The 26698-nt window shown below is 45.8% G+C and overlaps 1 protein-coding gene across 8 annotated transcripts in view; it reads right to left on the bottom strand.

The window, feature by feature from the left end:
• PHACTR4 (phosphatase and actin regulator 4) overlaps window positions 1-25218 on the bottom strand; it is a 68631-nt gene extending 43413 nt beyond the window's left edge. For 2 of the 8 annotated variants that reach the window (XM_075047604.1, XM_075047617.1), the window contains exons 1-2: window positions 25171-25218; window positions 5-51 (exon numbers count right to left, since the gene is read on the bottom strand). In XM_075047604.1, the coding sequence (XP_074903705.1) occupies window positions 5-20 (16 nt within the window). In that variant the 5' untranslated portion in view covers window positions 21-51; window positions 25171-25218. Of the gene's footprint in view, window positions 1-4; window positions 52-9072; window positions 9090-11528; window positions 11546-11569; window positions 11681-24400; window positions 24444-25170 lie in introns of those variants that run through there. The other 6 variants (XM_075047611.1, XM_075047615.1, XM_075047605.1 and 3 more) reach the window with 5 other exon arrangements.
• Between the last annotated feature and the right edge of the window lie 1480 nt (window positions 25219-26698).

The following is a 26698-nucleotide window of genomic DNA, read 5'->3' as shown; positions in this document are numbered from 1 at the left end:
TCACCAGTGTTCTCTTCCATTCCTCTTGCACACTAGCTTTCTGAGCAATTCCTACAAAAACAGGAAACAAAATTGACACACAAATTAAATTTCCAAGTATGACCAAAGCTCAGGTTTAGTTTCACTTCTCTATCAGCTCTGCTCAGTCTACACATAACCAGCGTGGAGGGAACCTAGAGTAGAAATCCTGCCCCAGCAAACTAGGAACAAGAGCATGTGGCATCTTCACCCCTCTTTGAAGATATCAGTAGCCTCTAATCACACACATGCTGTGTTGGAAAGAAAAGAGAAACAAAATTAAGGTGTAATAATTACAAAGCATCAAATGTTTGTTCCCAGGGAAAACATTCCACATCTGCCTCTTCAAGAAGGCATGTGTCTGCTGTAAAAGGCAACAGCTATTGCTTATCTAGCAAAGGCAGAATAGCATGTGCACAGGAAGTATTGTAGATATCACACAACATCAAGACAGTTCTGAACATACTGGAGAAGACAAAAAGGAGGAACTAGGATTTTAGTAGCAAACTCAGCTTTTCTCTGGAGAAAGTTCTGAAATGAGGTGCAAGAGGAACTAAGTTTGGGGAAATCAGGAGACATCTTGTTTCTGATATATTACGTAGCACAGTAAAAACATGCTCAGCATTTTAGAAAAAGGGAGCTTCTCTCCTGAAGAGCTTGCAGTTCCAACTAAGACAACCACAATAGGAAATGTCAACAGGCACAGCATGGGGTGATTGAGAAACAGCTACAAAATAAGCTTGCTTCCAGTGCTGAGAAGTCAAAGCTAGCTTTTATGCATAGCCCATTTCAGCCTAACCCTTCCCCACTAAGTCTAGGACAGCACATCACCTTACCTCCCAGCAGCAAAGTTTCTTGGCTGTAATGCAACATCAGATCAGATGGATCATCTCCATCTGATAATTTGCTGACTTTACAGCACATGCTCAGCTTGAGCGACAGCATTGGAGCATCACAGGGCTGTGGTGTCAGAGGAGATAACCCTACCACACCATCACTGGAAGTGCGCCTGAACAAGCTATCGCCAGCAGGGCTTTTAAGCTTTGCTTTGCTGAACTGTGTGGGCGAAACACTTCTTTTGATCAGACAACCATGCTCCAGGCTACTTCTCTCTGTTGCAGCTAGAATACCATTGCAGCAATATTCTTAGATGGGGAGGAACACCTTGACAAAGCCATTAAACTCTCAAAACATCGTTGGCAATCACAGCATTTAAACAGCTTAGCAAAGAGAAGCGCTATCTGTGCGGACTTCTGGGCAGCAAGTCAGTCACCCAAGAACATCACATGGTCTTCATTTCAGAGGCAGATTACCACGAGGTTACTTGGGAAACACCCTCAGAATCCCTCCAGCTTAATCCATTAACACTGTTAAAACGCAGCTAACTTTCACATGCATTTTGGATTCATGATTTGGTACATTCACATGACATGCCTGAAGGCTGCATCAAGGACACTATTTGCAAAAACTAGAACAAATGGTCCCCACTGAAGGTGGAAGAGCCATAATGATTTTCACAAGTATCATTATAAAGTCAGCATCTTCACACAAACCCAAACCCCCAGTTAGTAGCAACTCTATTGTACAGGGCATTTGCAGGTAAGGTCTCCCTGCCTGCCCTTTCAGTAAGCCCTTCTGGGAAGGGAAAGCAGAAAGGAAACAAAAGCAGACACCTCAAAACCTACTTGAACCTCACATAGATGACAGCAACCCTCCTACTCCTCCAGAGCCACCAGGGAGTTCGGTTTAATTTGCCTTTCAAGGGCATTCCTGCACAGGCTGCGCTGAGCTTTGCATATTACAAGGGGCACATTTGTGCCTGGAATACTAATCCTGGCAGCCCATCGCTGCTGGACACTCACTGTACGCACCAAGGACATCTGTCATCGCCTGACAGCACGGCTGGAAGCACCTCAGCCTGTACGAGGAGGGATCCTTCTGAGCAAAACACTAAATACACAATCATCTGATTATTAATAGAACAAGCATAAAAGGCACATCGAAGAAAGAAAAAGCGATGCCGGGTTAGAGCAAGAGGGAGCAAAGTCAGGACTCCCACAGCATTGCCACGAGGCTGCCAAAGCAGGAGCGCACGTCTCTGCCCGCACTAAGAAACAGGCACTTTCTCACCAAAGCAATGGATTAAGTAGTGCAGATCCTGCTGCCAGCGTTAACTTGGACCGGCTAATTGGGAAGCTGTATTCTGCAACAGACAGTTTGAGATAACCTGCCCCGCAGAACTGAAAATTCCTTTTATCCCCTACTGTCAGACGTTTCCCAGATACAACGTAAGCCTGAGAAAACTCGGATTTTGCATTTCCTTTAGCATGACACATGCTACAGCTCCTCTGAATATTCATGTCCTCAAAGTGCTCACACATTCCCTGGGCCTGACAGCTGTGTGAAATTCCTCTGTTACCGGAGAGCCGCCTGTTACCAGCGCAGCTCCTTTCACCGCTCCGGGACACGCCGCTTTGCAGCCCTGCCGCCTGCCCCTTGCTGCTGCTCAGCATCCTAGCGAGCAGAAGCATGGCCTTTGTCTGGCTTGTTAGTTCAAACACTTCGCTCTTTTTTTTTTTTCCTCTTCGTACCAATCTAAGAATATATTCTTGTTCCATTGACCCGTCTCTGAACTCTCAGCAGCAAGGTGATGGCTTTTTTCCAGCTAGGCAGCTAATCCACACACAATAGAAAATGACTGCTCTGCAGCCATGCTCTAGTATATTCTACAATGTTTTCTACCCTGTTTCTTCAGTCTTCACATGCTCTCTGCTGAAGCATGGAATTTCATCTGTCCCAGCTCTATACGCATGTGCTCAGCTCCATTGCATCCTCCTGAGGATGCGGTCCCACAGCAACCCAAATGGACCAAAGCCCAGACTCTGGACCTCCTCCCATGCCTTCCCAGCCCTTCCTTGTGCCAGCACTGATCCAGCCGCCCGGGGACCAAAGCTGACCAGATGCAAACCAAGCACTTTCAGAGGAGCACACAGTGGGTTGGGATGGGCAAGATCTTGACAGCCCTGGCTCCAAACACTAAGTCACCACGAAACTGCACACTAAGGTGCCACTGTTTTTTCCAGCCTCGAGCAATCCACATTCAGCTACAAGCTTTACTGATTGCCAGCTTACCCACTTTCTCATAGTCTCATTTTCAGCGACGCTTACCCAGACCTCTTGAACATTATGCTTTCAGCTTCCTCCACAGTGAAGCTCATTAGCTGTACCACTCTGTCCTCACAGGCGTTTCTGATCTAGGACTGCTCATGTCCTCCAGTAACACTGAACAGCTTCCTGCAAAAGACTAAGGGACATTTCCAAAAGTCCAACTAAAAACCAAGCCAATGTTGGTTGTTTTTCCCAACTAAACTAGAAAACTGACAACTCTTCCAAACAGAAGTGGCACATTACTTCTCCGCAGCGTCTGCTAACAGGCTTGCCTTAGGCATGGAAAGCCAGTTTCCATCCTGGCTCAGCTCTAAATCACCATTCCAGAGGGGGACACAACAGCAGCTGGGCAGCTACTACAGGGCTCCTACTGTAATGAGAGACAAAACCGGAGGCTGTCTTGGAAAAAAAGCATGTGGGGGAGAGAAAGGATGTTCTTATAACAGTCTTGAACTATATCCATCAGTTGGAGGGAGAGGGAAGTGTTAACAAACATCCAGTAGCCTGAGGAACAAGGTCCTGCATTAATACAGACCATTACCGAGTGCTCCAGTGGCATAGCCATGAAATGAAACCAAACTCACTTGACAACCTCCTAGAAGATATTTTATTTTGACCTAATACAGTGCTAGTAACAGTCAATCAATAAACAAATATAATACTAATCCATTATGCTAGTTCAGTCCTTTGCTTTGCACCATTTTTAAATTGTTATGTACTACAGCATCACCCAGAAGCCCAAATCCCGAGCAGGTCCCCGCTGGACCGCATGACAGATGAGACTGCTCCTGCCTGCAAGAGCTCACAATTATAACAAGAAGTGGACAAGAAGAATAAGGCTAGCTGGGAGGCTGAGGCCAGGCACAGAGGAACCTGCTCTTCATCACACAGGTTATCTGGGGAGGTTCTGAGTTTTCATCCCTGGCTTACCAAATTTTACTCGAATGGTAGAACCAAGCCATCAGAAGGCCTCTTCTCAGTGCATCAAAGCCAGCTGCAGATGTTTCTGAAAGGTTGGACTCACAATAAAAACTTCCCAACTGCCCCACCAGATCTGTCTGTCCATCCCTTTTTATAAATGCAATTCAAAAAACCAAAATCCCAACATTTTATTCTCTCACCAATCAATTACTCATTCCAGACAGACAGATGAGTGGATTTTTGCAAAGCTGAGATAACTCCACCTAATGCTATGGGTACGCTGTCCATGAAGCCCCATGAAGTCCCCAGGGGAAGGGCTAAAGTAACTCAATTTATCTGCCAGCCGTAAGATTAAAAGCATGGTAAACAATATTAAAATTCTGTTCTACAAAGCAGAATAACTCAACAGCACAGAACAGTTCTCCCAAGGGGCAGCTTATAGCACGGGTGCACAGATGAGAGTTTAAATATCACAAGGGAGATTCTTAAAAAGCCTAAACAAATCAACCATGCCAAATGCACTACTATAAATTACAAGACAAGGTGTGAAAGCAGACTTAACCTGTTGTTGCACCAAGCAGTAGAGGGGAAGAGAGAGATGCACAGGCCCTTCTTCAGGTCAGCAGAAGCCAAGAAGCTTCTCTGTTTTTCTGACTTCATCTAATAACAAATCAACTCCACCTAAAAATCTTGGTTTGCTCACGTCCTTCAGTTATCATGGTTTGAACATCATTTGCTACAAATGGTATGCTGGCTTCAAAATCCTCCAAGCAGCCTCTGCTGACACAGTTTGTTCTGCACTGATCACGCACAGCGCAACAGAGAGGTCAACTCCTGTGCATCCTACAGGTAAATCAGAATATTCCCCCTCAATAAAATGACACGGATTAAACCAAGTTGTTCTCACAGCCAAATCTGGCAACACAACAATGAACAGGGTGCACCAATAATTAACAGCCCTGCAGTTTCTCTCTCTTCGCAAGGACCCCAACACTTCAGACTGGAACACAGCTTGCATTTCTTCACTTGTTGGAAAGCAATCACTTCAAGCAGGAACACAGCAGCTGTTTAGCACAAGGAAAGGGCTTTGTGGAAGAAGTGGGAAACAGTGGAAAAATCAGAAAAATAGTATAACAACTATAAATGCAATTTAAATAGAACACTAGAATAACTAGGGTTGAGAAACCTAAATACAGTAGATATCGCAGCAAATGAAACCAGCAGATTTTTGTCACAGATTTAACATTTGATAACTGGCTCCCCATGCAAACAGCAAATATTTTTCAGCAGCATGGTAGCTGCCTGTGGGTGGCACAGTAATATAACATTACCAGAGAGGAACTGGAAAAGGGAGCTGCATCCTCCGTGACTGTGAGATGTGGTAGGCAAGTAGGTTTTTTCATCACTTGCGCAAAGTAAACCTTAAATGCTCATCGACACGCTGTGCAGAACATTGAAGTGGGACTCCAGATCCACCTTCGCTTGCAGCTCTGCTGCTGACCAGCACATTGGACCCCAGACAAGGCCCTTTCTCTACCTGTGCCTCAGTTTCCCCCTCTTCAAGAGGGGATTAACTCCTACTGTAAAGCAATTCAAAACCAAATTAAAACTTGCAATACTCTATTTCCTAGAACCCACTACCTTATGTAGGACTCCCACAGTAGCACATGGACACCTCACTCGGCTAACAAGCCAAACACAGCAAATTTTTTTCATATTTCTGCTTGAAACGATCATACCAAGTCTCAAAAAGCCACTGTAGCCTCTCCAAGTTGTTTCAGTTCATTGAATGAGCCATATTTACCAAACCTTAAACAAAAAGCCAGAGCCTATAGGAAAGCATGGCACTGAGATGAACAGAGCATGACTTCTAAGCCAGCTCCCAGTGACAAATGCTATTTCTATTTAGCTATCAGTACGGTAAACACTTAAAATTCGCCTCCAGACCTTTTGGCAGCTGATCAACCACTGTGGAGGTTGTGGATGCATGCAGGGGAAAAAACCTGCAGTATGAATATAGCAAACCAGCTTCCCTACTCACTGTCCTTGAAGCAGCTGAAGGGCTCGCTCGCCTCTACCAAAATTATCTTCCTGATAAAAACAGAGGGTAAAATTAAAACAGAATGGCTGATTCATGCAGAGGACAGATGCTCTTGTTCTCATTATCATGGAAGCTGACACAGGAGTAAGAGCATCCAAAGGGAGGTAGCAAGGCATGGCTATTCCTTGATCAACCTCCCAAAAGATGGAAGCTCTAAGTCACCAAGAACAAGAGACTACTTACCCTCTGGATTCCTGACTGACAGCTAGACTGTAAAACTTTAGATTTACCTCTACTGTTGAGTAAATTTGGAAGTTTTTCCCTAGAAGGCTTGACAGATGTACTCATCACCTGCAGGTTACCACACGTCTGTGTGCAGCTGGTATTTAGTGCCCCATCCTCTCAAAACTCCATTTCATCAGCTGTCTGCCCAACATTTAGCAATGCAGGTTTCAGCTTGGAAAAGTTTCATAAAAGACAAGATTTTAGCTTGGCTCAGCAAGAAGGCTCAACACCTAAGACTAGAACCACAACAGCCAAAACTCACCACCACCACCGCTGCAAAACAATTTTACTGCAGAAATCTTTTCAGTAGAGGAAGATGTATATTTAATTATAACACAGAATAAACAAAATAGCCCATTTGTGGAGATCAGAGATGAGAACTAAAAGCAATCCAGGCCTGGCATTTTAAAAAAGCCAGAAGAGCAAGCTTGATATAATTAAACCCAGGATATTAAAGATGTTCTAGAAACACACTACTTAATCCATCAACACATATGAACCCTTAAATGTGATTGTTAATAAATTATTATACTGAAGAATGCAATTCACGCATTTTGCTATTAACCAGGAAAGTCTGGGCACACCAAAAGGAGAGAAGGAAAAGAACTGATGTATTTGTAGAGCAGTTTCCACAGAGGATCCCAGTTATCCAAGTACCCAACTCATTTTTGCACAGTGGGACTTAAGAAAATGAACCAGGCTCCACCAGCACCTGCTTCAGCATACTGCAGGCAAAAAAACAATGAATATTTGAAGTGCAGAGCTCATTTGCCCAAAATCTAAGCTCTACTTTCTACTTCTCCCTCTTTCCAAAAAGTATGGAATGACAAACTGAATTCTTGACTACTTAAGTCCCATATTAGGAATAACGTTATTGCTGCTTGAGCCACCATAGCACCAGAGCATCCCTAGCTAGCTACGAAAATACCAGCTGAGTTTCTGCAAGCCTAGACCACAGACCAATCTCCACACCAGAGCAAGTTCTGTATAAATTAATTAGTGCAGTAATAGGAAGCACGCACAGGAGATCAGAAAATGCCTAGAGTCCAATTCACCTTTCAGAGAGTGTTATACTAGCGTAAAGGGAAAGCATTCAGGAGTGTGGCCCCCATTCCTCAAACTTGTAAATATTAAGAACAGAAAGTCTTGAGATGCCTTTTTTTCCTAAAGGCTATAAAACAACACACAACATAGTAAACACTGAGCATCTAAGATTCAAACTCAAAAGTCAACGTGATTGCCTTAAACCACCACCAGTAAAAGGATTCATTTTCACCCAGATCTTTTCTAGCTTGTTGCATTGCCACAAAAACACTAACCTCAGCACTTTTTAAGGGAGAAAACATGGTAGACACGAGGCTCAGAAGATCTCCCTTCCAAAAGCAACTAAAGGTCAGCTTGCAGCTCCTGTGAAATCCCAGCCCCAGCAGTACCACACTTGTTTCAACTCTGAACTGGCATGTTTCCACCATGTCTTTCTGCACAACTGATTTCAGCACAATAGGGCTTGTCAGAAATTAAAATTCCTTTGTGATCAGTACATACCTGCTCATACAACAGTTTGTTCTTGTACTACACCTCGCAGGCAATTTAAATTTACTCGAAAAACCTCTAACCAACTCCATCCGTACAGAACCATGGACACGATTAGAAATGAGAGGATTACTGACTCCAGGGTGAAGAAACTGCAGCAGCCCAAAAGCATGGGACAGCTCGTCTGAAGCTAAGATCCAATACTGCAAAGTAAGCAGACTCATAATAGCAACTTCATGATAGAAATAAATGCATCTGCCGACTTGCACTCGACTGTACGGATTAAGTTACTTTTTTTTTTCCCAGCTTTAACAACTATTTTCCACCCTTTTTGAATTTGTACAGAGACCAACGAAGAATCTCACACCTCTGCCACAAGAGACTGATCAGAGATAATCATCACATTCATTAGGTCTCGGCACTGCATACAGCACTGATTCAGTGAAAAGGCTTTACTGTTTCCGAGGAAGCCTACAGGTTTTGAAGTAGCAAAAGCTGCTTTTACACCCCAACAGGACCTCCTAAGAAAAAACTGTATCTATTGAACAAAATCCATTTTAACCTGATGAATGCTACTGAAAACATGAACTCAGTCCTCTGCTTGTAGTTGTCTGCCATGAAGCATAAGAATGAGCTTGTTCAGATGTATCAGCAACAAAAAGCTCCATCCTCAACGTACCATTAAGGCGTGCAGTTGAGGACTGTGGGTTGCACATATCATCTAGGCTATATATAATCTGTGTCTGCATTGCACTGCAACACGCACCCAAAAGGCGCGTAATAATAGGGTTACTTATTTACCTCTGGCTTCTCGGGTAAAATACAAACCACCTTTGCCTTAGTTTTGTGGTTTCCATTTTCGTCAAACTTTCAATGAAAACAAAGTAGCTGAGTACATATTGCAATGCTGTGGTAATGCCCCTGCAATTATGACTCGATAGACGATTTCATTTGCAACCACCATTTCCTCACCAAAATGAGGCCACTCTGCCACAGCCACTGCAAAGCCAGTTGCCAAAATGTTTCTTTTTGCCTCTTTTTAAGAAGCAACAGGTATGAGCTTAGCCACTATCAAAGCACTAAAACCAATTTGTCAGAAAGCTCACCTGAACTCTGAAAAAGCCAGCAGCAGTTGAGGCAGTGGCCAAATTTGCAGTCCTGCCATGTGGGTCTTTCCCAAGGCACCTCGCACATTCGTTCTCCGCCGCATGTCCAACTGCTTCCTGGGATAAACAGACCGCAGGGTACACACAACCTGATTAAACCCCACGCTTTCACTGGTGCACATTCGAGTACATAAAACAGGCACCTCTAATCAAATTCCATACTGAAAGGCAACGCAATGTTCCCACTTGAAAAAAATGCGAGATACAGGAAACCTGTGCTGTGTAGGTGTCTTTATCAACCTAAAGTATGGAGTCAACCTCCTTAACTGGACACAGCTCAGCTATTTAAAATTAAATCTCTTTCTGAATGGACACTCTGGAATCACGTCACTGCGTCTACAGGAGCCTTAAATTTCATCTTTTCATTCAGATTTTGCCATACAGTATGCAGTTCAGGCAGGGTTTGCAATTCAGTTGTAGCCTTATTTTTTCTTCCACAGTTTCACTACAGTAATTTCTAATAACATCTGATTAAGATATCGAATTTCCTTAAAGAAGCCCTCCCCAGGCAATTTATTCTTCTTGTGTTCCACAGCTCCAGCTTTAATAAAAAGGTGCCCCAACCATAACTAGGAAAACAGAGAAATTAATTCCCACTGCAGATCTGGCAAACTCTATAACGTAAGTACAGGCAGTGAGGCATCCCACCACGAAAACAAGCCCATAAAGTTTCTGAACAAGAACATTTCCTTTAAAAAAAAAAAATCATTTGTAATTCTCCATTGCTGTGCACCAAGTTTATGAAGCAGCAACACAGTTTGCATGAGGATCATGCTTACTACAGAAATTTGGCCTCACATGCCCTAAATTGATTCTAATCTCAGGGGAAAGTTGTGCCTTTCCTAAGGCTCTTCCAAACACCTCCGGATAGGGATCAATACCACTGCTAATTCACACATAGTCATTCATCTTTCAGACCTGTTGGAGGTTTTGGACTGATACACGCCCCCAAACGTCAGGGAGGATAATCTTAAAAAAGGCGGTGGTGATCTCCTGAAACTCCACCATGAACAGGAATGTTTCTTTCAGCCTGCTCCCATTCTCTCATTGCCATTCTACTAACTCTCAGTTTAGAGATGACAATTTCCAGCCAGCACATTTAGCTGCATTAAGAGCTCAACAAATTATCACAGCTTCTTTTCAGCCACAAAAGGACCTTCTACCATAACAATGGCTAGAAAAACACCCAACTGAACAATCAAATCTCACATCACGCCCTGCAGGCAGGCAAGTTGATCTGGTCCAAGAAAGTAAACCCAGTGAAAACTGCTCTCCTACCAACTGTGCAAAATTAAACAAGAGGAATCAATTTCAACAGCAACGAGCAGATCAGTGAACAGACAGGACACAGAAGGAGAAAGCATCAAGTATCTCAAACACATTTCCAAGGCACAGAAGCTGCTAGCTGAGGAAATGCCTTCAGGTGGGGTCTATTAACTGTAAGCTCACTGGAGCCAGCTCTCCAGTCTGCATACCTGGCACAGTGAGCTCCTGGTTCACAAGTGGAGAATCTCCCACACAGAAGGAGACATGCCTCGGACACGAGCGCTCAGGGTACGTCCAGCACCTCATAGCCCTGCCTCGGGAACCGGCACAACTGGGTGGTTTGTCAGATCACTTGACTCTGGATCACCTTGAATAAATCCATCTAAGAGCTAAGTGAGAATTATATACACCTCACAAGGTGATATAATAGAAGTCCAATAGGAGAAAGAGCCTGTTAGGAGCTTCAGAAGAGAATTAAAATCCAGTAAGGAAAAAAAAAATCCTTAAAAAACGAGCAGCTTCAACTGTAAGCTATGACTTTCTGGTGACCTCTCTTGTATGCCACATTCAGCCTTTCTGTTCTGTTCAACTGCTGTGTCCTTGGACATCAGAGCAGGTTCATTAAAACACTCCATGACCCCCTCCCCCAAGCACAGCTATCAACTAGCCAGAAGCTGCTGGTTTGCTCAGCAAACAAGACCTTTTGATAGGTGCCAGCACAAAGAATGGTTACAAAAGTACCCCATACTCCCTCCACCCACACTAGCACTTGCAGCAAATTTTAAATGAGAACAGACTTAACAATATCAGAGCAACAAAGTAGATGAAAAGGAATGAAACTGAAGGAGAATGTGATCTCTTAAACAATGTAATATGGAAGAGGCATATTAAGAAAAATGTTAACACTAGCAGGACCTAAATCCATACTGAGGCATGTAAACTCAAAATAAACAAAAAGTGCTTTGCTACACTTTTAAGACTTCAAAGGTAGCTCTGAGTAAGCCCCAGGAGTTAGAAACCTGCGTGCGTATCAGGCAGCCACGAGTATAAGCCGAGAGCATTTCTGGAAATGTAAAAATATGCTGAAATCATGTTAGGATTGTATCCTTACCTACAGCTGGAAAACTTACTCATTTTAAATGAAAGCTGACATCAGTCATGTGAAACACACCTTGGTTCAGTTCTTAGAGAAGGTAGCAGGTGGTAAAATATTCCATTTTAAGGAGAGAAAAGATTTTTCAGCACGGCCCATGCTTCCAAGGAGATGTTGTTAACCACAGAGTGACTGCACAACACATACCCACTCACATTCAACACCTAACCCTGTTAGATACGTCCACAGAAAGCCACACAGTCAAACGCCCTCTCCATCCCTACCCCAGCACAACATGCCCTTCTAAGGAACAAAACCCACCACTTTGCCACTGCTGACAGTCATCTCCAGCACGTACGCTGCGACTCGGCACACATTCAACAGACTTGCTGCATACATCTGCCACACAAGGTAAGGAGCTTGGTCCCTGCATGTAGGGCTTGCAACACTGCATGTGAACGCCCAGCACACCATCACTTCTCACTTCCGAATGTCAAGCCAAGCTGTTCTAAAAGGACACCTCATAGTAAGATGGTGAAAGGAAGTGTTTGTGCAGATTATAATGACCTACAGTGACAGGTTTATTAAAGGGAAAATCAGTTCTGCAATAAAAAAAAAGATATTGAGGAATAGCTATTTTGTTGTAAAAAGGAACTGAAGCGTGATCCAATCTGACCCAGCGTCACACTGTAAATTAATGATGCTTACAGCAATCTTCAGAATTGGTAGGTATCCTTTCCCCTTTGACATAAGTCAAAGTTGGACAGATGATGTAATTCATTTGAAGGCCACAGAGGGTATCTGTCAGCCATTTTGGGGGTTTGCCTATAAATGGAGATTTCCTAAATGACTTCATCTGAGGAACATTTCAATTCACAAAGAGGTGTCCACAAAAAACAGTGTTTAGATACACAACAGCTGCATAACAGCAATAAACAGCTACCCCAGAATACAGTGAGCTGTAAAACACCCACACACAATTGAACACAAACCTGCAGCAGCTTTCACTGGGACTTAAGCTAACAGGTTTGCACTCTCACATCCCAACAGGAGGACTGAGCATGCAGAAAACTGCAGGAGCTCTGCCGACTATCAGTCATTTGCTTCATTGTAAATTTATTTGCTGGAAACTGTAACTGCACCTTCTCTGCAGCATCTCCTGTCCCTCCAGATGGGTCAGGGAGCTCCAGGGAAAGGCAGCCCATGGACTGAGCTGTCACTGCTCTGCAGCAGGGACTAGCTCAGACCACTCAACCGAACACTTTCCTAGCTCCATCCCAGTTTCAGCAGCCAAAGGGAATGTAGTGACTGATTTCTTCGACTGCCCTCCCCATCACTAAGACTTCCTTTCAGCCTTGGGTTAGGTCTGGGTATTAAATTGCTGCAGAGTCACGCTTTGAGTAGGCTTTTACCACAGCACAAACTAATGAGGTCTCTATGTCCCATACCTGCATTTGCAGCAAAGAGAGCACACCACAATAAGAACCAAAGCACACCAATTTCCCTGATGTCTTGCAAAAATATAACATAGTAGTGCATTTGGGATAAAATAAGCTTTTTGTCAGGAGAAAGCATTCATCTGTGTGAGCCAAAGGAAAGAACAGGCTTCCCACAAAAATTAACGGGACTGAGTAAAAGCCCCCCAGTAACAAACCATCCTAACCATTTAGAGCTCAGTGAGGCTCTTCCATGCCTGCAGCATCACAGCTCTTTTGGGTTTGTTTGAACTGAAAAGGAAACTGGATAAACAACTAAATCTGAAAGCTTCCTTAAGGGAGCAATTCAGTGGCAAGCACCAGGTGAGGGCATGCAGGCACAACCACCAAACACAGATCACAGCAACTGCACTTGCACCCCAAAACAGCTCCATGCAGAAGACAACGAGCCACAGTTTCACAGGCACTTGACAGCACACAGAGCAGCTCTGCTGCCCTCCTTTCTGCTGGCATCAGGAATCTCACCGAGCAGCTGACCCCAGTCAAAACCAGCCTGGTGCAGAAACAGCTGGTTTTAATTCAATTCAGTTCCTCAATTTGTTTGTCACATGGCCCACAAACAGTTGTTTCAGTGGAAGGGAAGGGATTGAATACACAGGACCTCTTCTTCAGCAGCTATAGCAGTTTTAGGTGTTTACACAGCTGCAACCCAAAACAGGGGTCTTACACTGGAGAGCACAGCTTGCTGTCACAGAGAAAGGGATAAGACTGGGTTAGGGAGGCATCAAGTCAGGCTTCCCAGCACCACAAACAGGCTTGAAAGATCTGCCATGAATCATCAGATCCTGCCCACTCCTCTATTCCCTGTCCCACAGCAAACACAACAGAAAGGTGCCATCCTTACCCTTCTGTGCTGTTTGAGCCAGCTAGATCACCCAAGTCGTGAGTACCTATGCTAGATACTCTCGAGTAGGTAGTATTATGATAAAACAGGATTGTTTACTCATATTTATAAGATGATTTGAGATCTCTGCTACAAAACTATTATTAAACTCCCTCGATACACTTAGGAGCAAAAACCTGAAACACCAACAGATCCCAACGCACCAGGATTTGCCAGCCCCAGGTTTTGAAATGAGCAGGACCTTGCTGTTCACAACCCAAGGCCAGGCATGACCCTGGAATTCCAGTCCAACAAGTTCCACCCTTTCTGCCCCTCATTCCTCCCATTTTCTTGGAACAACAGACAGCAACAAAACCCCACCCCAATCTACACCGGAATAAACAATTCATTGTAAACCCATGCAATGGAAAGCCACCTGCTCCCCCGTACAATTAAAAGCATTTCCAAATTCCGGCTCTCCCTCAGCCAGCGCAGACAGATGGACACAACAGGCACGCACAGAAAGCCCGCTCCACTTCCAGCAAAGCCTTTGTACTGCAGCGGCCCGAGACACAAAGCCTAATGGCAGAGTCTGCCTCCACAAGAACTGTTTTGTTAAGGGATCACAACATAAATCAGCAATCCTCCAGCCACAAAAACAGCTCAAACTCACATGTAGGCCAATTAAACTTGCAATCCGCTAAAACACACATGCACTCTCTCTGACTTCTGGGGACTGTCTCTCTCAACCGGCTGATCAGGTCCTGCAATCTACCTGACATATTACCTGCCCCAGATGTCCCCAGATAGTAACTGTGACTAATTTTAAAATGTAATGGCTCAGTCATCACCACCAACAACTACAGATTTTCACTTTCTTGCACACCCTCCTCCCATTCAATGCTATGTTACAGGAAGGAAATAACCTCTTTGCAAAGGAAGCTATAGCCCTGAGAGCCAGCAATAAAATGCTGAAATGGGAGACTAACTTCTGCCTTGCTCACTCCTGCAGGACCTGCCCCCAACAACATAATCCCTCAAGTCTGCAGGTATTTAGGCTAGACCTGAATTCTCAGCAGGAACAGGGCTGCACTAGGCAAATGGAGCACCTGGCCACCAGAGAGCCACTGCCGATTATTCAAACAGATACTTGCCGCTGCCTCTGCCAAGACACAAAATCAGTGCAAGAGGCCGCTCCTTTAGTGCTTTCCAATGCACACCAAGCACAACAAGCAGAGACTGCAATCTCCTTCCCTTCTGCCCTACTTGCAGTCTCTATGTGCCATTTAGGAAATCTGGCCATCTGCAGTACACTTCCATTTGAAACACTGGCTATTGACAGGACTGCATTCCCTGCGTGGTTCATCATTACCCCAGCAGACCTGAAGCAGATCTGCTATGCCATAGCTCCCAGGCCCCTGGAGAAGCTGTGACCGGCAAGGCAGCAACCTGCACCCAGGCAGAGCCCTCATTCACCCACGCAGCACTGCCCTTGGTGCCACCCTCCCTCTCCACATCCCGAGCACAAGGGGAGGAATTTGTGAAGGAATTTGTGAGCGCGGTACTGTGTGGCTCGTGTTGCCTAAGCACCAATTCTTCCAGTCCCCTCAAGCGTACTGGGAGCTCTAGCCACAAGACCCATCCTATCAGCACCGCTCAGGAACTGTTTCTGTTAACTTTTGGCTTTCAACTCAGATTTCTTTGAAGACAAATGCTAATATCCTTAAAAAAAAAAAAGGTTCACCGATCCAAAACCAAAGTCTCATCACTCTTATGAATCACACAACGTTATTATTTCTCCTGCCCATCACAACAGAAATGTCTCACCTTGCAAAACAATTCCTGTGGTTGCCCAGGCTCACAAAAATCTATCCCATCTGTTAAAAAGCCGAGTGCACTGAATGAAACTATTTGACAAGCACTCTGATAAAAGACAGCAAATATTTCTCCCCACAATGGCTACTTCAAACACAGTCAAACAGCAACTGCAAGACAGCTCAGCTCGGTTAGCATCAGCCATCAGAAATACAGCTTTCTAGCAAGTAATTCTTTTTGAAGACAGAGCCTGTGGGGACCCTAAATTTAAGACTCAAGCCTGCAACTGCAAGAAAGCTCCACAAATGCAGGTTTGGAAGATCTCATGTCCAAGCTACCACAGTCAGAAAGCAAGGACAAAACTGTTTCTGCCTTCAAGGCTGTAACAGAACAGACAAATAAATCCAGGACCTCCACTTCACCTGCAAAGTCTCTGTGTAACAGGAAAAGCTTCTCTGATCTCCGACTGCAATGGACAGGCGTGGAAGGGACACCTACAGTAATACAGGAGCTCATCACCATAGAGGGTGAAACAATAAAATATCACTGATGGAACTGAGCCGCTTTATTGGCTGTTTTTGAACAGCAGTTTAACCCCAAACAGGATTCATCTTGGGGACACGGGCAAAAGTCAGTCTGCTGCTGGTAAACCCTGCACACAGTAAGCTAAGCACAATGATTTTTAACCAGCATCTCCTCGACAGACTCTTGGCAACAGACACATTCTCCTCCTGTTTAATGCAGATACAAATCCATTCTCAACAGATTCCTATTTCAACCGCCCTCATTGTCACAAGAACGTCACGTGCCATATCAGAACCAGAATTTTGGACGAGAAAGCTTTATTTGCTTTTAAAGCGTTCACGCTCAAAAGGGGTGCAAGGATGAACAGAACGGACAATCGACACAGGCCTTCCCAAAAGCAACCGCTAATACCAACTTCAGATGAGGCTTTGTTGAAGCCCGGCTCATTAGCAGCATGGTCATCCATCCCAGAAGTGCTGCTCACTGAGGACCCATTTACCTAATGCACTTCTCCAGGATCAATGTTGTGCTCTAGGTTCAAGAATGCACCATATTTTTATAGGACATGACAGCAAGACAACACATGGCTTTAAAAACACAAAGAAACACTATCCACCACATTATCTTGATTATGCAAATCAAACCCCTTGCTACTGGTATTAAGAATGAAGGCTCAAACAGCTTCCTGCAGCAAAGTCACCTTGGAAATACCTAAGAATTTGAGCTTTCAGTAAGACAGGACTAAACTGCAGTTGTAAAGAGTGTCCCAATAACTTACGGAGCCAACAGATAATGTCAAGCCCCGAGGGAACGATTTGTGGAGAGCATAGGAGGACTCACCGTAATCCGCCCATATATGATCAGGTAGTTCTACAATCTTAACTGATTATCAAAAGGTAGTAAGCTAAACATCTTGCACCAATATGAGGAAATCGACTCTGCGTTTACTTAGCAATGCAGCCGCACAGCATGGTACAAACCAACCTAAAGAAATGCTCATGTCAATTATTAAAAAAGCTAGAGTTGTTTCAGTACTCATTACATGCACCACAAACACAGAATATCCTTCAACATTAGTCCCCTATAAAAATGACTCTGATCAGCAGAATACATTAATGAATCGGCCATAATATTCACAAAAAACCTGCAATGAACTGAAAGTGAACTCCACCCTCTCGTTAAAGATTTAACTGCTATAGAAACTATGATTAAATATACAGGGCCATGAATCAGCTACGTGAAATGGAGGTATGCCTTGGTAATCATCGAAGTGTCCAGCACTAGCAGGCAGACTGACATTTCAGTCACCAAAGACAGCCCCCCCAGCATCTCGTAACTGCAGCATCGTGCAGGCAAGCAGCTTTACCAAGACACTTCACAGTTCACATGAACATTTAATCTTTCTTACCTTTTGGGTTGTTTGGTTTAGGGGCTTGCTTTTTTTTGGCCGTGCTCAAAGCTGCATGCACTCATTACAGGAACAGAGCGAACAGTTTCCAAATCCATTTTGACACAACTGGATAAAGCACCTAAAACCAAACCCCAGATGCCTCTGGACCAGCTGTGTCTCTCTGCACATCATTTCCAATCAAGCCTGCAGAAAAGCTGAAGGAAGATGGCAAGGCTTACCAGCAGTTCCCCAGTCTAGAGTCTGAACAAAGTGGATTTAAAAGAGGTTTAATTTTCCCAGAGACTAATGCTCTCAAATCAGAATAAATCCTCCAAAAGAAGAGATTATCCATAAATTTACTAGTTAGAAATGTTAATATATCCAGTGTTTATGCAAGGACTGCTCCTCTCTCCATGCAAGAGTACCACCTATACAATTTCACACTAAAGGAGAAACAGATTTCTGCTAGTTTCTCCCCCTGCCTCCCTTTCCACACTGAAATATAGCACAGCAGCTTTATAAATACCACTTTCCAAGAGCAGCAGTAATTTACCAAAAAATCAAGGCAAGCTTATTCCTATTACACTAGGAAAGCTCTGAAAAATCCTCCCCTGCAAAGGAACTTAACACAGAAAACAAGATCCACAGGCAGAAAAGTCCAGTGTGAAACCTGGAAAAACAATAAAATAAAAAAAAAAAAAGCAGAACTAAAACTTCCAATTACACATTCACAAAATATAGGACATGGTGCACATTAAGAAACAACTACTTGAACACTGCTGATTCAACCAGAGCACAGCAGCAATACCCATCTGCATTGCCGGACTTACCCAACACATACCTGCTACTCAGACAAATGCTTCCTCCTGTTATTCATATTCTATTTACTAAAGGCCCCATCTACACACTGTACCACACGTAGTACGATGGGACCCAGACCAGTATAACCTGGCTGCTAATTACGGCCCTTAGGGCCGAAATGCATTAATATGTCCCTCTAGCTATAAACACAAGGATGACTACGCCCTCACTAAGTACACATAATCTTAGAGAGGACAGACAGGAGGATGAAACAGGTACAGGAAAAAGTGACTTGCCTGACATCAAACAGCCTGGCAGCAACACAGCTGGAAGCTAAATTAGGCCTGTCCACCCAAGCATCCTTATTTTCCCTGTACTCAGTCTAGTTGATAGGTAGACAGAACCCAGTCATTAGAATACAGATTGAAGGCTTCGTTTTGAAGCTAAAAGCAGATGAGAAATAGTACTGATTAATGTAATCACTAGTGTCAAACTGATTTTGGAGATCCAGCAGTCTCGCAGCGCTCTCTCATTCTACTTTCCAAGCCCGATGTGTTCACACAGGTTTCTGCATGCCTAATGCTGGTGACCGGACTGCATGCACTGCCATGTGTTCAAGACACCTCAGAAAGCCTGCTTAATAAATTAATCCTGAAAACTCCCTTATTTATTTCCACCAGATGCATTCTGTGTAAGCCCACCAACACACCGCAGAGAAGCTGGATACTGTCTTAATGCACCCAAGTAACAGCCTCGCTGGGTAAGGTACAGAGGGAGCCAGCCTGAACTCAGGTATCAGCAACAGCAACTGAGCAGCCCATGCATGAGCCAAGTTTTCCAGCCCAGGAACTTCCCCCCCTGCAAACCCTATTTATCTTCTTATTCAGAAAAAAAAAAAAAAAATTCCAGTATTTATAAGACAAGTGAAACAGAACAATAACAACAGCAAAAACCCCACTTCTTGTAATGTTAGGTGTCAGGTTGAGTTAGCAGGTATGAATTTTCCTCAAGTTTCCTCGCTCTGCCAGTGCTGGCCCTCTATTAACTGTCTTCACTTTGTTCTGAACAGGTAACAGAAAAGCCAGATGGCCTAAAGCCATAGCTAATTTCAAAACTGCCGTAAGACAGCACAAGCCAAGAGAGCCTTGACAGCACTCATTTGACAATTCCACCCAAAGGCTGATATTACTCTAAAAAGGCACAGCTGAGCCAAGAGAAATCGTGTTTAAGCATGCCTGCAATCTCAGTTTTTTCTGTCAATAATTGTGGGCCTGTATGTTAAAAATTGATTTGGAAGTACAAGATGAAAAATTCTTTGACCTTGCTCACCTCTGGCCCTGATCCACAGCCAGGAGGAACAGGATACAGATCAAGTTAGGAGCAGGATATAAGCACTAATTTAACTCTCAGCACAATGTAAATGAAGCTTCAGTGACTCTACAGGGTACATGCCACTTCTCGCCTGCTACTAATCAAAAAATGTAAGTGAAAAAGACTCTGCTTCTAATTATTTGTTCTGTCTTTCTGCATCACGCAAACACCATTTACAGGGGAACAAACCCAAATGGACTTAACAGCCCTTTTCCTACTTCTGCCATTTCCCACCTAGTAGTAAATTACACCTGGTTTGCAACAGACTAGACTTACTATCCCCAACAATAAGACCACCACCGTTGCTAGCACAAATCAGACAGTCTATCATTTATTTCAGTAATTATTATGCTCCTACTTCTAGGTCCCAGAAAGATAACCTAGGCAGCACAAGGTCACTCCATACAGGAGCACAGATCAGTAACTGAAATTCTGTGGGTCCATCCAGATTTCCACTGTCAACATTGCAGCAGAACAGCTTTAAAAAAAAAAAATGCATTCCCACAGAACCTGAGGCAGACTGTTCAGCCAGCAAAGACCAGTCCAAACCCTCTTAACCCTGCTTCTATCCCTGCGTAAACCCACTGAAGTCTCTTCTGCACTAGGATACAAAGGCTTGCTGGTAATAGCTGTACCTGCAAACCTGTTTCCTGCGGATCTTGGCAGTACACCAAACCAGCAAAAACTTTTAGACAGCTCTGGAGATGAGAGTAATCAATAACATACCACCACCAGCACTTTTACGCATCTGCAGGGGAGCTCTTGCCAAGGCAGAAATGATATTGATTGAAATCACACTTCCAGCAGGCCCTGCTAGAACAGCCGATTACCCCAGACCTATACCGGTGAATTTAGTCGGTGACATAAACACTACTGATTTGACTTTAAGTAGGAGAGAATATTTAGACAACAGAACACAACCTTCAAAAGCATGCGAGTACAGAAATGCCAAAGTCCCCTTAACTGGCTTAGACAGTTACATGCTTTGTTCAAAGCTCAAATTCTCTGAAGGCAATGACCTTTGGCTTTTCCCCTGTCCATAAGCACCTCTGGAAACTTCACCTCCATGAGCACAGTCCCTGCAAACCCACTGAGACATGGCCTGCAATCCTAACCTCCTACCTGAAGGCCACGTTTAGCAATAACCCCTTTTTTTGCTAAGACACCCTCTGCAACATGGTGTTTGTAACACCAAGAGCGAGCCCCGAGCATGCCCGGCTGCTAAACACTGTGCAGACACCAATCAAGACAGTGCCTCTCAGACTTTGATCTAAGTTTGCAAATCAAGGCTTCTCAGTAGGACCCAGGCCAATTTTTTCTTGCTTGCACCCTTAAAATCTAACTGTCTTTAGGGGAGAAAAGCAGGCACATTCAGAGAGATTCAGCTCTCCCGCAGACAAGTGTAAGGCAATGAAGGAAGCCCAAAAGGATCTGCCTCCAGTTTAAAATCAATGGTGGGAATTAATCTTGATGGATTTTAGACAACAAAATCTAATCTACAGCAACACAGCTCTAATTAGGGGTTCACTTCTGTGGATTGGCTAAAGGAAAACCCAGCCGCCAGTACCTCACTTGTCTGCAAAGAGGTTCATCCTTGTAGCAGAAGCTTTCTGGAGCTGGCAAAATGAAAAGGTTCAAACTCTCTAGTTTCAGCGCCATGAGGCTTCACCAAAGTCCAATGATCTTTACCAAATCTGCTTCAAAAGGCATGCAGCTGGAGTAGTCAAGGAGCTTAATGCAGGAGCTAGAGAAGTGCCAGACTTGCACAAACCAACCTCATCAGTATGCACCTTATTTTGCCCCATGACATTCAGCAGCCATGGTTAATTAGTTCGTGATAATGTATTGCCCATCACGACTTCTGAACTTAGCTGTGCAGCTGGTAGGTAAGCAATTCTTAACCGTGTTTTGTAATCAGCATGCCAAAAGCACAAACACAAAAGAATAAAGTTAACAATCTGTTTACCCATTCCCCCCTCCTCCAATTGCTGCAGCTAGCCAACGGCTTGGGAGGAAACAAAAAAATATTATCTATTTCCAGGATTCAGCAGAGAGAAATCATTTGGATTGCTCTCAATTTTCCTATCTTTGCCACCGGTGCTTCATGTTATTTCACACAATTCATTCAGTTAGGAGATGAAGCCTGTTCCTTTGACTAATAGCATTAAAAGCCTCTCTCTGGAGATAATTAGTCCTCCCTCCCCCATCTCTTCCCCAGTGCAACGTGGAAAGAGCATACAGTCATCAGTAAACAAAGAAATTCAAACAGTGTGACAACCAGGCTGTAGCTGGGGAGAGAGCTGCCTCTCACCTCCGTATCACAGCACAGCTGATAATCAAAAACAAGTCGACACCACAAGCACTAGAACAAGCAACACAAGAACAGTATCTATAGATTAAGGGCTTCATTTAGAAATCAGGAAAACAGCACTTCCTCATTTGCAAGGAGCATAAATACCAATGCATAATTAGTCATTGCTAGAGGTTTTGCGTGGTCACCTTCCAGCCCCGAAAGGTTGATCTGAGTCACTCAAAACCAGCAGATAAGAGGGAGAATCGGGAAATCTGCAGCCTTTTACCTACGATCCCAAGCCTGTCATCCTGCCATCAGCAAATCACACCAACCTCCACACCTCAGATCCTCATGAGATACAAAAGGTCCTCTGGGGCAGAGAAAAATTAAGGACAGTCACCATTTGGAAAGCACTCTGAGAGCCCCAGCTGAAGATTCCCCAAATTCTGTGTATCTATATGCTGACTCCTCACCCGGAATCTGCCCTTGGATTTGGGGGCACAGTTTGGAAGGAGTTAAAAACCCCCAGCCAGAGCCAGCCAAGGGTATGACTGCTGGCTGGTGCATTCACTGCCTGACTAATGCGTGACCCCACTGCGCAGAAAAGAACTGGAAATAGTTATCACCGCAGCATTGACAAGTCAGCAAGAGCTACTAATTAAATGATAAAAATAGATCTCTGAAAGGGCTTTTTTCCCCTCGACACAAAGCCGAGGCTTAACGCTGCCGCAGTTGCACATCCATTAGTTTTCCATGGGCTCCAAACCCGCCAGCAAAAAAAGCATTCTCACACTCACAAAAAACCCACACAGCATTTGTATGCAGAAAATCCCAACTAAACAAAATTAGGGAACCAATTCTGAATGACATGAAGCATCTCTTCACTATGCACGCTCCACTCCCACCTTTAATGGAAGCAGGAACAAGATGACATCTTTGCCCCCAACAGCCGTACCAGCTTCCTTGCACTCCCTGTAGCCCAAAGTTCTGGTTTTGCCTGGAAAACGAACATGTTTTGAGATGACCCAGATGACCCCAAGGATATCTGCAACTTGCTTCATGCACAGCATCTCTTAGAACAGCGACAAAAAACTAGTATCAGTGCAACTTCCATCATTGCGTGGGTTTTGCTTTAAGCCCTCCCCCCCACTCCCCGCCAGACACAGGTTTTGTATAGCTCGTAACTGAATATTCATCACCAACTAACAGACCTGCAGGAACTGCAGTGTCAGCGATTTTTAATACATATAATGACCCAACACATGCCAAACACAATGAAATTTGATCAAAATAGACGCCATTTGTTTAAATACAAGTGATTTGGCTCTCAAAACTGTCATCAAATTAAACTGGAAATCAAATTAACCAGTGATTGAATGAAGTAGAAGGCTGTATAATCACAGATTACTGATCCAGCGGCATGAAAACAAGGATGCAATCACATTCCCCTTGTTTGTGGCAGCCTCTCTGCACTGCCCCATACTCCCAACAGGACTCCCCCCTCCCCATCTTCCAGGATTTGAGGATGGTCTGTGCCTCAGATACAGCTCATCCAGCCATTTCTTGGTAGTCCAGAAAGGAAACGTTCCTTACAAAAACACCCTTTGAGATACTATCTGATAACAAAGCCAGCCCTGTGAAAGTACAAGCTGACACACTTCAAACCACACTAATTTAGGACAGACCAGCGCAGTCATTTCCAGCACTGTTGGGACAAACAAGTTTAAACCTACTCTGAATGGGAAAAGGAGGTTACCATCACCATCCAAGGAATTAACTTCAACTGGCATAACTGTGTGCCAGCCAGGTTCCCTCATAAGTGGCCTCATTTTGGCTTTATTTCCACCTTTTTTGCACTGTCATTTGAAAAGGAATTTAAACTACGTAAAGTTACAATTTTAGGTCTTGTCTACTCTTAAAAGTAATTTGGATTAATTCAAACGGTATGTTTGAAGAGCAACAGGCATTTATACTGAAATCACAGCAGGCAGATGAATTTAATTACACTCCCATGCAACTTCTACGACACTAGCACATCAAGCTAATTCGGCTGAACCAATCTTTTACCCACCAAGAATGGACCACAGAAAACTTCATCATTCCCCTTCCTTTGTGAGTAAACCTAGGACTTGCTGACGTTCATATTTTTCAAAGGCAAGCGTCAAGTTTAAAACGCACCCCTATACAATTCAAGGTTTCTTTACACATTGGAGAAGCAATCAGAAGCATTCCCACTTCCCTTTCTAGGCTTGTGGAAGCAACAGTTAAACATCCTAATGTTTGAGAAGAGGGGCTTTTTACTTCATTTCAGCCTCGATTAAGCACCTTCTCACATCACACTCTTTTTTTTTCCTGTACCTCCAGCCCCAGAGAGGGGCACCAAGCCCTCACCTACCTTCACCTGGACAAACACAACCCAGTGCAAGGCAAAGAGGTAAATAATTCATCTGCACGCAAACAGAAGGAAAGAACAATTAAATGAGAAAGCACAGCAGGGACGTTTCAAATTTCAGCCAACATTAAGAGAGAACAGATCAAACAAAGAAATACCAAAGGGGCTGCCTCAGCTAAAGAACTTAAAGGAAGGTGAAAGCGCTCTCACAGAACGCAACGGGACGGCAACACCGATGAAAAACCAGGTTTTACTTTTAGTCACAGCCCAAGCCCTTCCGAGGACAGCACCGCACAGGAATTGGAGCTCCGGCCGGCGCGCTTGCCGCTTGTTTGCTTTTAAAGCGGGTTTAGAGCCCGAGTTTGGACTCTGAGCCGGCTGTCGGATGAGTTTCCCGGCCGAGGAAGCCCCCGGCCCGGCCCGGCCCGCAGAGCCAGCCCAGCGGGCAGAGCCTCCGGGGAGCCCCGGGGGTCCCCGCCGGGCCAGCCGGGCAGAGCACGGCCCGAAGTGACCCCTCGCCCCCCTCCACCCCGTCCCCCGTTTCCCCTCACTGACCGCCCAACACTCTCCCCACACCAGCCCCCCCCGACATCCCCACACAGGGCCCTCTCGCCCCTCACAGCCCCTCGCTCACACACCGTCGTGTCCCCCCCACCACCACCCGGAGCGCTGCCGTCGGGGAAAGGAGCCGAGCCGAGCCAAGCCGGGCCGGGCCTAGCCTGGCCTGGCCTGGCCACCCCCCGGCGGGGCTCCCCCGGGCCGCCCGCCCTCACCTGCTGCCCGCGGCCGCCGGCTCCCTCCGCCGCTCCCGGGCCGGCCCCGCCGGAAGCCTCGGGAGGGGGAAAGGGGCGCGCGCGGAGCATGCCGGGAGTTGTAGTCCGCCCGTCCGCCGGGAGGCCACGCCCCTCCCTCGCCGCGGGCCACGCCTCCGGCGGCAGGACACGCCCCCTCGCCGCGGAAAGGGGCAGTGGGAGGGAGGGGAAGGGGGGGGGGGGAGTGGGGGGTGATGGAGTGATGGGGGGGGTTGGGGTGCTGGGGGGTTGGGGTGAGGCTTTGGGGTCAGGGGGTGACAGGGGTCGTGGGGTTTGGGGTGCTGAGGGGTGACATTTTGGGGTCAAGGGGTGAGGGGGGTCATGGGGGGTTGGGGTGGGGGGTGCTGGGGTGCTGGGGGGGTTTGGGGTGGGGTGATGGGGGGGTTGGGGGTGAGGATTTGGGGTCAGGGGGTTGACAGGGGTCGTGGGGGGTTGGGGTGGAGGGTGACGGGGTGCTGGGGGGATTTGGGGTAGGGAGTGATGGGGGGTTGGGGGTGAGGATTTGGCATCAGGGGGTGACAGGGGTTGTGGGGTTTGGGGTGCTGAGGGGGTGACATTTTGGGGCCAAGGGGTGAGGGGGGTCATGGGGGGTTGGGGTGGGGGGTGCTGGGGTGCTGGGGGGGATTGGAGTGAGGCTTTGGGGTCAGGGGATGGTGGGGTGCCCTGGGGGGGGAATTTGGGGACAGGAAGGATTTGGGGTTAGGAGGTTTAGGGGTCAGTAACCAGGTGCTGTGGGACTTGGGGCTGGGGGATCTGGGTGTTGGGGTGCTGTGGGGTGGGGATTTGGGGTCAGCAGGGGCACTGGGGTATTGTGGGGTGGGGGTCTTGAGCTAGCACTGCAGATGGAGGGATTTGGGGCGACGTGGGGTTTGGGGGTCAGTCGGATAGGAGGGTGCTGTGGGGTGGGGATTGGGGGCCAGGTGGGATACGGGGTACTGCTGGGTGGGGGCTTGGCGTTAATTAGGCCATCGTATAGAGGGATTCGGGGCTGGGGGAAGCTGGGGCCGATGTGTCAAGGGGGTGCTGTGGGGTGGGGGGTTGGGGGGCTGTGGGGAGAGTGGGGGTGAGGTGTGGGGTGAGCCGGGGATGTTGGGCGAGAGTAAAACCCTACAAAAGACATCTCCCACCTGGGCTGAGCGTTGGGGCAGACCCCCTGCCCTCCCCGCACCCCGACCCCGGCGGGGCTATAGCACGGCTCCAAAGGGACGTGACACTGTTTACGCTGTCACCAGCCTCCACATGAGTCTGTCTAATTACTGGGGTGAAGATTTGACTCTCTAATCGTTCAAGTTATCTCATATGGGAGCCCCTGAGGAAACAGGGTGACACATCCCCATTCCCCAAACAGGCTCTCGGGCAGCAGGGCACAGCCGGGGCGCGGGGAGGAGCGGGCAGAGCCATCAGTACATCCAGGAGACATAAAACCTCACTGCCCGTTCCCTTTCCTGTTGGACGATTGCCCTAAATCACGGGGTGAGGGGTTTTATGG

This window comes from Buteo buteo, chromosome 16 (assembly GCF_964188355.1).
Source record: "Buteo buteo chromosome 16, bButBut1.hap1.1, whole genome shotgun sequence".
In the NCBI taxonomy this organism is placed as follows: Eukaryota; Metazoa; Chordata; class Aves; order Accipitriformes; family Accipitridae; genus Buteo; species Buteo buteo.
Note: the sequence above shows the minus strand (reverse complement) of the source record. Positions and strands in the feature narration are given on the sequence as shown.